The 14789-nt window shown below is 48.9% G+C and overlaps 1 protein-coding gene across 2 annotated transcripts in view; it reads left to right on the top strand.

Moving 5' to 3' along the window:
* Positions 1–9026, top strand: part of CCAR1 (cell division cycle and apoptosis regulator 1) — an 86640-nt gene extending 77614 nt beyond the window's left edge. For both annotated transcript variants that reach the window (XM_077259033.1, XM_077259032.1), the window contains exon 25: positions 8373–9026. In XM_077259033.1, the coding sequence (XP_077115148.1) occupies positions 8373–8426 (54 nt within the window). In that variant the 3' untranslated portion in view covers positions 8427–9026. The remainder of the gene's footprint in view (positions 1–8372) is intronic.
* Positions 9027–14789: the final 5763 nt, after the last annotated feature.

Raw genomic sequence — 14789 nt, 5'->3', positions numbered from 1 at the left:
TCATTGCGCGCATTATTCTGGCCTTCAATATGGATCAAAGTGGCATTTCCACGCAAATTGTGCTGGGAATATCAGCCATGTGCATTGGCTACAATGGGTCCACGAGCTCTCCATGTGCTGTCCGTGGCACATATGGACCGCAAAGTTCCCCGCAGGATGCATTTTTTTCTCCATAGGCTTGCATTAGCGACGCATTGCGACGTATGGCCACACGTCGCATCCGTCGTGCAACGGATGTGTCGTGTTTTTGAGGTCCGTCGTCCATGTAACGTTTTTTCGTCCGTCGGAACCGCCATTTCCGACCGCGCATGCGCGGCCAGATCTCCGCCCCCTCCTCCCTGGAATTCATAATGGGCAGCGGATGCGTCTGAAAACTGCATCCGCTGCCCACTTTGTGCACTATTTGCACAACGTCCGTCGGTACGTCGGGCCGATGGTTTGCGACGGCCCCGTACCGACGGAAGTGTGAAAGTAGCCTTATGTGAGCGAGCCCTTAGGGCTCAGACAAGAAGAAACAGCCAAGTGTATTAAGAAAAAACAATTTTGATTATTGCCATTCATCCAATTTTCATCCATTTTTGGTCTGTGTCTATTTTTACCATCAGTGTAGCTCAGTGAAAGTCAACCTGCATTAGGTTGTAGCATTGATGGCATCAATGGTGCCATCTGTTGTTCTTGTATTTTTGCTTGTTTGTGTTTTACAGAACTTGTTAGTATGGGTGCAGCACAGCTGAATGTGTGGGTGCAACAGAGCTGAATGTGTGGGTGCAACAGAGCTGAATGTGTGGGTGCAGCAGAGCTGAATGTGTGGGTGCAGCAGAGCTGAATGTGTGGGTGCAGCAGAGCTGAATGTGTGGGTGCAACAGAGCTGAATGTGTGGGTGCAGCAGAGCTGAACGTGTTGGTGTGGATGCAGCAGAGCTGAATGTGTGGGTGCAGCAGAGCTGAATGTGTGGGTGCAGCAGAGCTGAATGTGTGGGTGCAGCAGAGCTGAATGTGGGTGCAGCAGAGCTGAATGTGTGGGTGCAGCAGAGCTGAATGTGTGGCTGTCATTACTACTTCAATAAATGCACAAGTTTATGTTGATATTTTGGACACTTTTCTTATCCCATCAATTGAAAGGATGTTTGGGGATGATGAAATCATTTTTCAAGATGATAATGCATCCTGCCATAGAGCAAAAACTGTGAAAACATTCCTTGAAAAAAGACACATAAGGTCAATGTCATGGCCTGCAAATAGTCCGGATCTCAATCCAATTGAAAATCTTTGGTGGAAGTTGAAGAAATGGTCCATGACAAGGCTCCAACCTGCAAAGCTGATCTGGCAACAGCAATCAGAGAAAGTTGGAGCCAGATTGAAGAAGAGTACTGTGTGACACTCATTAAGTCCATGCCTCAGAGACTGCAAGCTGTTATAAAAGCCAGAGGTGGTGCAACAAAATACTAGTGATGTTTTGGAGTGTTTTTTTGTTTGTTTTTCATGATTCCATAATTTTTTCCTCAGAGTTGAGTGATTCCATAATTTTTCCCCTATGCTTGGTTAAAAAAATATAACCATTACTGACTACCACGTTTTTTGTTCTTGATTCCTTTTAGTGTTTATTAAAGCCAGAAAGTTGCCATTTGAAATGACGTTAGTTTTGTGTCATGTCTGTGATCTGCTTTTTTTTCTACAAAATTAAACAACTGAATGAACATCCTCCAAGGCCGGTGATTCCATAATTTTTTGCCAGGGGTTGTAATAGTGTGGATGCAGCAGAGCTGTAACACATTCAGCTTTGCTTCATCCATACTAATATATTCGGCTCTGCTATATCCATACTAATCAAGTAAGACAATGCATGGAAAAGGAGATTTTTGTGTACTCACCGTAAAATCTTTTTCTTCGAGCCAATCATTGGGGGACACAGGACCATGGGTGTTATGCTGCTGCCACTAGGAGGACACTAAGTAGATAAAGATTAACTCCTCCTCTGCAGTATACACCCCTTCGCTGGTTACAATTTCAACCAGTTCGGTAGTAAAGCAGTAGGAGCATGAACCAAAGACAAACTATGTCAACAAACCAAGAAGTAACAACAAGCCAAACAGGCTAACAGGGTGGGTGCTGTGTCCCCCAATGATTGGCTCGGAGAAAAAGATTTTACGGTGAGTACACAAAAATCTCCTTTTCTCCTACGCCTCATTGGGGGACACAGGACCATGGGACGTACAAAAGCAGTCCCTGGGTGGGAAGCAATATGCTAATACCCCATGTACCACTGGCGTGCGGCTAAGAAACTGCCGCTTGCAGAATGTGCCTGCCAAGGGCGGCGTCTGCAGAAGAGAGAGAATGGACGTGGTAATGCTTGGTAAAAGTGTGCAAACTGGACCATGTCGCAGCCTTGCAGACCTGCAGTGCTGACGCCTGGTGCTGAACGGCCCACGAGGCGCCCACCGACCGGGTAGAATGGGCCTTGATCCCAGCTGGGATAGGAACACCTTTGGCACGATAGGATTCTTCAATGGCGGAACGAATCCATTTTGCTAGAGTAGCCTTTGAAGCGGGAGAACCCTTCCTTGGCCCCTCTGGAAGTACAAACAGGACACCAGACGTGCGGAAGGGAGCCGTCCGCGAGACGTACCGACGAAGAGCCCTTACCACATCAAGAGTGTGCAGAGCCTTTTCAATGCGATGGACTGGTGCCGGACAGAGCGAAGGCAGAACAATCTCCTCATTGAGGTGAAAAGAAGATACGACCTTGGGCAGAAAAGCGGGAGAAGTCCTCAATACTGCTTTGTCCGGATGAAAATTTAGAAACGGAGGGCGGCAGGAGAGTGCAGCCAACTCCGAAACCCGTCTGATGGACGTAATGGCCACTAGGAAAACCACCTTCCAGGAAAGGAAGGTCAGGGAAACGTCCTGTAGTGGTTCGAAGGGAGTCTCCTGGAGAGCTCCGAGAACTAAATTAAGATCCCACGGATCCAAGGGCATCTTGTAGGGAGGCGCCACATGGGAGACTCCCTGGAAAAAAGTCTTCACCGGCAACCTATTGGCAATATTTCGCTGGAAAAGGACTGACAAGGCCGAAACCTGACCCTTTAGAGAGCTAAGGGCAAGTCCTGACTCTAGTCCAGACTGAAGGAACTCCAGTATGGTAGGGATAGAAAATACCAGGGGAGATCGTCCCTGTGCGTCGCACCATGAGAAAAAAATTCGCCAGGTACGGTGGTAACTGCGCATGGAAACAGGTTTCCTAGCTCTGATCATGGTGGAAGACACCTTGGGAGTGAAACCCGCTTGGCCTAGAATCCAGGATTCAACGGCCAGGCCGTCAAAGACAGGGCCCCTGAGTTCTGGTGGTAAAATGGGCCCTGTGAGAGAAGATCCACGCGATCTGGAAGGCGCCAGGGGGCGTCGGCGACCAGCTGGACCAGTTCCGCGTACCATGCCCGGCGCGGCCAGTCCGGTGCGACGAGAATCACTGGTACCCCCTCTGCCCTGATCTTCTTGATGACCCTCGGTAGCAGGGGAAGAGGGGGAAAAATGTACGGGAGACGAAACTGGTGCCAAGGCAAGACCAGGGCATCTGCTCCGATGGCCCGTGGGTCGAGTGACCGAGCAAGGAACTGTGGAACTTTGTTGTTCAATCTGGATGCCATGAGATCCACATCCGGGGTCCCCCAGCGGAGACAGATCTGCTGGAAAACCTCCGGGTGAAGGGAACACTCGCCTGAGGCGAGGCCCTGGCGGCTGAGGAAGTCCGCCGCCCAATTCTCCACCCCTGGAATGTGGATCGCCGAGATGGGCGAATGATTGGATTCCGCCCAGTGCAGGATGTGGGATACCTCGAGCATAGCCGCTTTGCTGCGGGTTCCCCCTTGACGGTTGATGTACGCCACGGCCGTGGCGTTGTCGGACTGAATCCTGACTGAGTGACCCGCCAGAAGGTGGTGAAACTGGAACAATGCTAGCCTGATAGCTCGTATCTCCAGGACATTGATGGGAAGACGAGACTCTCGAGCTGACCACCGCCCCTGAGCTGTGTGATGTTTGAAAACCGCCCCCCAGCCTATAAGGCTGGCATCGGTGGTCACCACCAGCCACTGCATAGGGAGAAAGGATCTTCCCTGGGTTAGGGAGGACTTCGACGTCCACCACCTGAGGGTCTTTCTGACCCGTGGGGGCAGGATGAAGCGGCGGTCGAGGGAGGACGGATTGCCGTCCCACGCCGACAGTAGCGCATGCTGGAGGGGACGAAGGTGGAATTGCGCGAATGGAACCGCCTCCATGGCCGCTACCATCCACCCGAGAACGCGCATGCTGAATCGGATGGAGTGGGAGGCTGGACGGGAAAGACTCCGAGCACCCTGGATCACCAGACCGCGAGAAGTGTCCAGAATCATCCCGAGAAAAGAGATCCGCTGAGCCGGAATCGGAGAGGATTTCTCGAAGTTTATCTTCCAACCCAGGCGAGAGAGTATCCACCGTGAGAGCGACGGACTCTACGCAGGCTGGGTAAGAAGACCCTTTTATCAGTAGGTCGTCCAAGTACGGAAGTACCACCACTCCCCTGGAATGAAGAATGGCCATGGCAGCCGCCATGACCTTCGTGAAGACCCTGGGAGCGGTGGCGAGACCGAAAGGCAATGCCACAAATTGGAAGTGCTCTCCGTGACAGGCGAAGCGGAGGAACTGTTGATGCGGAGGGAAAATTGGGATGTGGAGGTAAGCATCCTTGATGTCTATGGACGCCAGGAATTTTCCTTTTTCCATGGACGCGACCACAGATCGGAGGGATTCCATCCTGAAGTGACGGATTTTTACAAATTTGTTTAGCAGTTTTAGGTCCAGAATCGGACGGAGCGAACCGTCCTTCTTCGGGACCACAAATAGGTTCGAGTAGAACCCCTTGAACCTTTGGTCTAGGGGAACCGGAATGATGACTCCGTCCCCTAGAAGTGCCCGTATGGCCTGAAGAAGAGCTGTTGACTTTGATTTTGGAGGGCAAGACTGGAAGAAGCGTGTCGGGGGGTGGGGGGGGGGGGGAGGGGGGAAGAAAATTCTATTTTGTATCCGGTGGATACCAGTTCCCTGACCCATTCGTCGGAAACGACTGAGAGCCAGGTCTGGCGGAACAAAAGTAAACGCCCTCCTACCCTGTTGGTGCCCCCCGGAAGGCGCAAGGAGTCATTGCGTGGAGGATCTATGGGATATGGATCCCTTGGGCCCGGGTGGTCTCGGTCTGGGTTTCCAATTTCGGTTAGGTCTGTAAGAGACCTGGGAGCCTCGGCCACCACGCGGGCCTTGTCCTGATGCGGAAGTAGAGGAAGTGGAAGACCAGTTGGTATTGTTACGAAAAGGCCGAAATCGGGATTGTTGTTGATACCGAAACGGCCGGGTAGGCTTTTGTTGGGGAAGAAATTTGCTTTTTCCCCCAGTGGCATCTGAGATCATTTGGTCTAGCTTTTCTCCAAACAAACGACCAGCCTGGTAGGGCAGAGATGTCAAAGAGCGTTTGGAGGCAGAATCTGCTCGCCAATCCCTGAGCCACAGGGCTCTTCTAATGGAGATTGCATTCGCGGCTGCCTGTGCCGCGCAATTGGCTGCATCTATTGAGGCATTGACTACGAAGTTCCCCGCTTGGTCTATCTGGTTAGCCAGGTTGACCGCTTCTGGAGGTAGATCACTAACTTGCATGGTCGCGGAAAGCAACTCGGCCCAAGCGACCATAGCCTTAGCCACCCAGGAGGCAGCGAAGGATGGGAAGAGGGAGGCTCCTGTGGCCTCAAAGACGGAGCGAGCCAGATAATCAATCTGGCGATCAGAGGGGTTCTTAACAGAGGAGCCGTCTGACAGGGATAGGATGGTCTTGGAAGCGAGATGTGACACAGCAGGGTCGACTGAGGGGGACTGCAGCCAGTCCTTGATTAGGTCCTGAGAAAAAGGATATTTGGCCTCTATGGGCTTTTGACCCATGAAGCGTTTATCAGGACGATCCCTATGTTTTTGTACAATTTCCTTGAACTAGGATGAGTGACAAAAAACTTTTGGACACGTTTAGTCTTTTTGAACGACACCACGTGTTCGGGCGTAGATACGGATTCCTCGTTCACCTTTAGGGTCTGGTTAACCGCCTCTATGAGAGAGTCGAGTGTCTCTTGAGAGGAAGAGGATTCCTGAACGTAGGAATCGTCGAACTCATATTCAGAATCGTCGCCTGGAGAAGGGGACCGGGAAGCAGAGGTTGCCGACGCTGAAAAACCAACTGGCCCGTGGTCAGGGGATGAAACATGGACCCGTTTTCTGGGACCCCGAGAAGGAGGAGATAAAGTACGCCCTCTGCTGGTGGACGGATCCGTACCATCACTCGGATCCACCGCTGACTGACCTGAAGGGGGGTCCCGGAGGGAATCAACCGCCCTGACTAGAGAATCCATGGATCGTGTCAGCAAAGCTGCCCACTCAGGGAGACCAGGCTCCACAGGGTCGGCGGCGGCAACGGTGGCGGTATCGGCGGGAGGCGGCTGCACAGAGGCCGAGACACAATCTGCACACAAAGGACTAGTGTGAGCTCGGGGCAGGGCCGCATTGCAAGTGGCACATACAGTGAAAAACACTGTGTGCTTCTTGTTACCCTTTTTTGTCTCCCTGGATTGAGACATAGTGCCTTTGGAGACAGAGCGGGCAGTATACGCAGGGAAGGGGTAAGCTTTCTTGAAGCAGCTTACCCACGGTCCTGTGTCTGTGTCCCCGGGGAGAGATTAGCCGTGGCGGCTCTCAGGAGCGCTGTAGATGCGTGGGTTCCGTGCAGGGAGAACAAAAAACATGTCCCCCGAGATCTGCAGTGCGCTTCTCGTCCCAGACGAGAGGCGCCGATATAGGGGGCGGAGTTACGTCCGTGGGAGGGATTTTTCCCCCTGCGGCCTACTCCGGCTGAAGAAGCCGGGGACTAAATTTTTGGGCCCTGCCGGCGAGGTGCGGCGGAGGCCGCGACGGAGCGTCGCCGAGACCGCCGACCGCGGCGCCTCTCCCCAGGGACCCGGACCGCATCGCTGCCGCACATGGGGAAGCAGGGAGGTAGTACTTACAGCCGCAGTGCTCCTCGGACCGCTCTGTCACAGAGCTGCAGGGCGCTTGTGTGAAGGTGTGCACTCAATCCATGCACCCTGAATGGGGATGGAGAGGCCCTGATGCATCCTCCTCTGCTGCAAGTGCACCCTGTTGGGGCTGCGGCACATCTTCTGTCATGTCCTGCTCTATTGCAGGGAAGGAGGGGGGGGGGGGAAATCGGGACCAAGGAGGAACCGTTGCCCCGGTACAAGCTTTTCGTGCCCCATACGTCGCAGGAGAGGAACGGGGAGGAATACTCGCCGTGCTCGCCTGTTGCTGGTTCGGGGGAGAGCGGACCCTATAAAGAAGGGACCCGTCGCCCCCTTCACTCCGTTAGATAAAAAATAAAAATTTACGGAAAATTTAAAAATCAAAAATTAAAATAAAAAAAGTTGGGGTCTGAAAAACAGACCCAAGTGCCTCCTACAGACACTAAGCAAGAACTGGTTGAAATTGTAACCAGCGAAGGGGTGTATACTGCAGAGGAGGAGTTAATCTTTTTTATCTACTTAGTGTCCTCCTAGTGGCAGCAGCATAACACCCATGGTCCTGTGTCCCCCAATGAGGCGTAGGAGAAATATGAGATTGATCTGAGGACACACTAATTGTTTTCCCCAAAAAATCAATTATTTGAATTAAAAGTACAGGTAGATCTATACATATGTGCACTTACTGGTCCTAATAACTAGTTTGCACCACATTGAGAAGTATTTTAAACCAGGGTTTAGCGCTAAGGAAACAGGAGATTGGAGGCTGACACAGTGCAGGGTGACAGGCACCGACCAGGAGAATGTTCTGGGGCCAAATGATGGAAGAGAGGTAAAGCAAGGGGAGCGCAGCAGCTGTGTCAGGAGCTGAAGAGCAGATGGAGCGGGGCTGCCAGGGACTTTTGTGGCCTTGGATTGTAGTTTCAATGCTAAGGCACACAGGAAAAAGACTTCTGATTTCTACATAGAACTATGAAGTATTAATCTGGTTTATTTTTAATCATGTTATGCCATAGATCTAAAAAAAAAAATAAGAATTAGCTGCGTAGAAAGGCAAAACTAGCAATTGTAAGTACACAGTGCTATGTAATATTATTGCAATATAATAAGCTATCAGAGGCTAGCACATAGGCCTTTATTAAAAAAAAAGTGATCAGCAGTGCCAAGAACAGCCTGACTACCGTCACATATGTGCCCATCTTCAGGATGTTAGTTTCTGGTTGAAACAGACTATTTTCTTTTGTGGATGATGGTACTGTTCTCCATTGCTGATTATTTCTTGTGTTCACAGAATCCAGCAACATCTGAAGATCACGAGTCAAAGGAGAACGGAGCCAGCTTTTGATGCCTCTTTCACTCCTGTCTTGGAGAAAGAAAAATAATGTTAAATAATATAATACAAAGTATGTTTTTGGAGTGTAGAGAGGCGGGGGATGTAGTTGTGCTTAATATTTAATGGAAGAAAGTTGTATATAGTTTTATGAATGTGTGATGTGCCGCCTCTACATCCTGGACCGGATCGAGCAGAATATACATATTTTGGAAATGTTTAGGATAAGTTAAATAATAGCAAAATAACAAAATAGATTGTATTAAAATGGATCCTAAATATATATTATATATTTTTTTCTTTTTTGTTATCCCTTCTGCTTTTTATGTACATATTAAAAATAATCTCATTGGGAAAGATTTCAATTTATTTTTATCTGGTCTTTTTAATATGTTAAGAGGAGATATTCCCTAATGAAAGTAGAAGACTTACTAAGCAATAATACAAACTACATAAAATAAGGTGTGTAATACAGCAAAATTACTGGGACAAATTAAGACTTTTCTTTCTGTGTACAGCAAGCAATTTTCAAGTGTATGCTTTCTACTAAAGGCCCGTACAGTGCCACTCGAGAAGTATGTACGTCTGGTTTCAATTAAAGCTTTCTCCCCCTCACTGCGCAGGCGTCTTTGTTACCTGGCTGTTACTTATCGTACTTAGTTCAAATAACATTTTGTGATCGATCAGTTTAATGGTGATTTAATTATTTAGCTTCATAGTTTTGAAAACGATGCACCGCTGGAAGCAAGGACAACGTTCACATTTCTGACCTGGTACAAATAAACCCTACATTTTAAAATGAAAGTTTCATACAGATCCACTCCTCCTATATACTTTTTGTGAAATCAGCACTGAATTGCAAATGGTGCAATCCGTTGTAAAAAGTCTGTCACTTAGAAATCCACAACGCGAGCCAATTTATGCTTCAGATTTTTTACACTGAGGGGAAAAGATTTCATAGAATCTCATAACAATGCTGCTACTGCAATATCCACTGTGTAGACACCCGTGTACATGAACCTAGTCTGCAGCTCAGAGTATATACGTCTCTAATATATAGTTTTTTTCTAATAAGTGCTATAGCCCCAATCATTTAAGACTGGTGTTGTGCACTCCAGCCTTAGGGTGCTTTTGCATTGTGTTCCAGCACCCATTCAGTGGCATTGTTGTGGCTATATGTCCAAACCCCCTATAAAATCTGATTCTGATGTATGGGCCAACCTGGCCATAGACTGACTATAATGGTGCTGGCACAGTGAACGTGCACTCTGACGTGCATCATTGTTGAGCGTGTACAACTACTTGAGGCTGACACGTATAAGACCCTCCAAGTGGAGGGTGGGGAGGAAAAGTTTGCAAACACAGTATGGGTGGGAGGAAATGTATGTAAGACCATATAGGCTGGAGAATGCGTGAAGAGACAATATGGGCAGAGGGTGAATGTGTAGACACAGTATGGGCAGGGGGGGGGGAATGTGTGCAGGTTTATTATGGGTAGGGAGAGGAAATGTGTGAAGAGACAGTATGGGCAAGGGGAGAGGCCATGTACCATAAGAATGAAAGTAAGAGGGTCATATTTTGTGTAGGGAGCTTCGGTGAAGGGCTATTCATGGGTACAGCATAGGGCAGATATATTTATGCAGGAGCATTAAAATGACACTTCTTTTTAAGGTCACTGTCCCCATGTGCTGCAGAAGATTGGATATGATGTATGGCTGAAGAGACGAGCTGTGGATGTGAGAAATGAGTATGCCAGCGTCCCTGCATGGAGGGGGAAGGGGACACCATGCAGGGGTGCTGGCAATAGTGTTACAGTACCTCCTCCCTTCTTTACGCCCCCTCTTCTTCAAGCCAGAGAGGACACTGCAGTGAAGATGAAGACCTCTTCACAGACTCCCATGACTTCTCTTCAGTACCACGACTTCTTCTGTCCACTAGAAGAAAAGTGACATCTCTCACCATCTTCATGACTAGGATGCTTCTCTCCATCAATCTATGCTCAGCTTAGGCTACATGCTTATTGATTAAACATTCTGGCAGGGGTGGAGAACTTATTTTCTGCTGGAGCCCGTTGGGATAGTTATACCATCATTCGGGGGCCATACAAAACTATCAACTTGAAAATTAACCTATGTTTGGTCAAACAGTTAATTAACTCACGCCTAACGTGATGGCTGGAGCTGCTTCTCTTTGGTGCAGCTGTGATGTTAGGTAGAATTGTTGATGTTACTACTTGTACCTGCTTTTCCAGATTTGCGTTGGTCTGGAACTCCGGAGACTCTCTGCAATAAGTTTTGTAGGGAACTCACAGCATTAAGTAATACTGAACACAGATGTAGGTCTGCTCACAATGGGAAATTCATTACATTTATAGAACTCAAGCAGTGGGAGATCTGTTGTATAAATCACATAGGAGAGATGGAGACTGCTGTATATACATCGCAGGAGACGTATACACTGACAAGCAAAAGTGGTGACGTGTGTTATGCATTATGCACAGTGCGGGGCTGGGATTCACAAGCTGGGTGGCCGCACAGGCTGCGAGACTGTATCTGAGGTCAGACGGGCAGTGCTCACTGCGCCTGCCCCAGACAGAACAAAGCAGAGCAGGTGCAGGATTTGATTTGAAAACAGTGCGGAGGAGGCGGCGCCTGGCGCCGAAGAAGTCTTGATTGACGGCAGTGTGGCGTGTGCAGCAGGGGGTTAAGACCTGCCTCGAGGACTAAAGACAGGTATTTTTGTGAAATTATAAAACGCTTTATTTCTGCTTTGACTGCACCAATAACTAAAAGAGCCACCTTGTCAGAATGCAGCATTACTGCTGCACAAGGTGGCTCTTTTAGTTTCTAACGGCGACCTGCCACTATTTTGTCATATCACTGCATTGTTACTGTTTTGCTCCTAAAAATTTAAATTTTTATTATTGTTAGTATTTTGTAAATTCACCTTTGGCTTTCAACATTACCCGAATTCTTCTAGGTATGCTCTCGATCAGATTCAGACATTTCTCAACCGAAATCTGATCCCAGGTCTCTCCTACACGTTCCCAAAGTAGGTGCATACTGTTTGTCACTTAGATATGTATACAGCTTTTTCTTCAACTTTATCAACAAGTGATTGACTTGCGGTCTGAGGACTTTGGAGGCAATCCAGCACTTCTACTTCATTGTCATTGAACCATTTCTATGCCAATCTCGACATTTGCTTTGGTTTGTTGTCCTGCAGGAACACTATTGACTTTTCCATTCCCATAGTACTTGAGTGTACGAGGTAACTTGTCTGGTACAATACTCACATATAGCTCAGCATTGAGACCACCATTGATTCTGGTCAAGTATCCAATGTCTTTGGTTGTGAAACAACCTCGTATCATCAGGCTTCCTCCAGCGAACTTGACAGTTCCTTCAATTTCTCGAACCGTTAGCCCCATTTTCTCTAGTAGCCTTCCACGACAGCCACCAGGAGGTTGTCTCCATACCCTAATGGGGGACAGGAAGCACGAGAGGTTAAAAGCCCCTCCCACCTCCCATTAACCAGTGTCTTTCCTGTCCCCCATGGGGCATGGAGAGGTTTCTGGTGCGCTGCAGCGGCGGCTCTGAGCAGTGTACCTGGTTATTATGATGCCGGGCACTAATGGTCGGGTCCCTCGGGGCTTCCTCCTACGCTGTGCCTCCCGTCTCCTCCGGATTCTGGGACCGCGTTCCCGGTCCTGCGTCCTCTTGCGGGGACAAAGCTGGCCGGTGTGTGCCCCCCGGAGGCCTCCCTGAGCTCTCCGGCGTCTCCCCCTCCTGATGCACGCTGTTCGGCGACCCGGAGGTCAGGTGATCCTCCACTTCCGGGTCGGCGCTCCTGCACAGGAGCAATACAGACCAGATATGTGGATTACCGAACGGCGTGCGAGGCACGCTGCATCCTCGCACGCCTGCCTGGGACTACGGAGGGGGAGGGGCGGCGAAATGCCTCGCGCTGGTGCAGGCTTATTTTCTATATAAGCTGCAAAGACGTCTCAGGTAAGCTGCTGTAAGCATGGATTCGTCTTGCCCTGCAGCTGCAGAGCCCAGCGCTCCTCAAGCCCTAGTAAGTGTGGCAGAGATGGGTCCCATTCAAAGGTAGTACCTTATACACCTTCTTATACTGCTCCCTCTCTCTTTGCAGGCAGTGAAGTCTGGCCCTAAAAACATTTCCAAGCGCAAGTGTGCTACTTGTAATGTAAAAATGCCGCTAGATTGGGAGAAAAAGCTGTGCCAGCCGTGTACAGATAAAATTGTCCGGGCGGAACACCCTTCATTAATTGAGGAGATCCGCTCCCTGGTTAGGCAGGAGGTTCAGACCTCTCTGGCCACGCTCGCCCGACCTCCACCGCCACCACCATCCTCACCTGGTCCATCACTCCCCAAAAAGAGGAAAATCCAGGAGTATTCTGAGTCAGAGTCTGAGGGATCTTATACGTCCTCTTCTGTCAAATGGGAGGATGTGTTACCCCACAAATCTGCGGAAATTAGAAAATATCTTTTTTCCTCTGAATACATTGAGGAATTGGTATCTGCAGTGAGGAACACAATGGGGCTAAAAGAGGAATCAGTTCCTCAGTCTATACAGGACGAACTTTTTGGTATACCTACTGAAAAACATCCTGGGTTTCCAGTCCATAAAAGCATAATAGACATGATCAATAGTGAATGGGAATTGCCGGAGAAACGTCTAACAACTCCTCCAGACTTCAAACATCGGTTTCCTCTTGATGAGGACGCAATAAAATGGAACATTCCAAAAATTGATGTTCAGGTGGCTAGAGTGGCTAAAAAAACGGCTTTGCCGTTCGAGGATTCCTCCCAGTTGAAGGACCCCTTAGATAGAAAGATTGAGAGTCTTCTCAAAAAATCCTGGGAGACGTCTACCTCAGCCCTCAGATTCAACATCGCATCCACCTGTGTGGCCCGCTCCCTCTTCCGCTGGATAGAAGAGCTAGAAAATCACATCTCTCAGGGTACCCCAAGAGAAGAGGTTCTGGACTCCCTGCCTATTTTGCACAGAGCGACCGGTTTCCTCGCGGACACCTCACTAGAAACTATCCGGGTAGCGGCCAGGTCCGTGGTCCAGACAAACTCAGCCAGAAGAGCTCTCTGGTTAAAAATGTGGAGCGGAGATGTCACTTCCAAAATAAAACTGTGTTCCATTCCCTTTAAGGGTGACTATGTGTTTGGGCCCTCATTGGATGACATCTTAGAGAAAGCCACAGACAGAAAGAAAACTCTTCCTGAACAGAGGCCTCCCAGGAAGCGTTTTTTTCGAGCCTCCCAGTCCCAGCCCTCCCAGGGTAGAGGAAAAGGGAAAACCGGGAGGTGGAGTTATGCTAAGGGGAAGCCTAAAAACATCCTTATTCCCCAGCAAGCTCAACAAGAAAAGCAATGACTCCGATCCGGTGGGGGGGAGGCTTTCGAACTTTGTTCACAGTTGGCAGAATATCTCCAACAGCCCCTGGGTGGTCAGTGTTATACAACAGGGGCTTCTGATAGAGTTCGATGCACCTCCCCCCAGGATCGTAAGAGTCACCTCCCCGTCATCTCGGGAGACTCAGAAACTGATGATGGCTGGAATTCAGGACTTGCTAGACTCGAGAGCTATCTCCCCGGTCCCGGTGAACGAGCAAGGGAAAGGGCACTATTCCCGTATCTTCATAATAAAAAAGCCTTCCGGGCAATCTCGGATTATAATAAATCTGAAAGCTCTCAACAAAGTTATAACCTACCGCAAGTTCAAGATGGAGTCCGTAAAAACAGCCATCCCTCTAATAGCTCCTCAATCATATATGGCAACAATAGACCTCAAAGATGCCTATTTCCATATTCCAATGCATCCTCATCACAGAAAATATTTAAGATTTGCGGTCCAATTCAATCAAAAAATCTTACATTTCCAATACAATGTTCTCCCCTTCGGGATCTCCTCAGCCCCAAGGGTGTTTTCCAGAGTTATGGCGGAAGCAGTAGCCCATATCAGGAGCCAAGACATCGCTATAGTGCCATACTTGGACGACCTTCTAATAATTGGTCCTTCCGCCGAAATTCTCAATCAGAGAATTTCCAAAACTCTAAACATTTTACAAAATTTGGGTTGGATACCAAATCTAAAAAAGTCTCAGCTGTCGCCATCAAAGGTGAGGAAATTCCTCGGGGTCCTCTTGGATTCGGAGAATCAGAAATCTTTCCTACCAGAGGAACACCGAATAAACCTGATTTCCAAAGTCTCAGACTTCAGAAAACAACGTTCTCCGACTCTACGGACCGCAATGTCTCTCCTGGGGTCGATGACGGCCTGTATACAATCAGTCCGGTGGGCTCAGAGCCACTCAAGAGTACTGCAGGCACACATCTTAGG

Source organism: Ranitomeya variabilis, chromosome 4 (assembly GCF_051348905.1).
Source record: "Ranitomeya variabilis isolate aRanVar5 chromosome 4, aRanVar5.hap1, whole genome shotgun sequence".
NCBI lineage: Eukaryota > Metazoa > Chordata > Amphibia > Anura > Dendrobatidae > Ranitomeya > Ranitomeya variabilis.
This window is presented reverse-complemented; position numbering and strand designations above follow the sequence as displayed.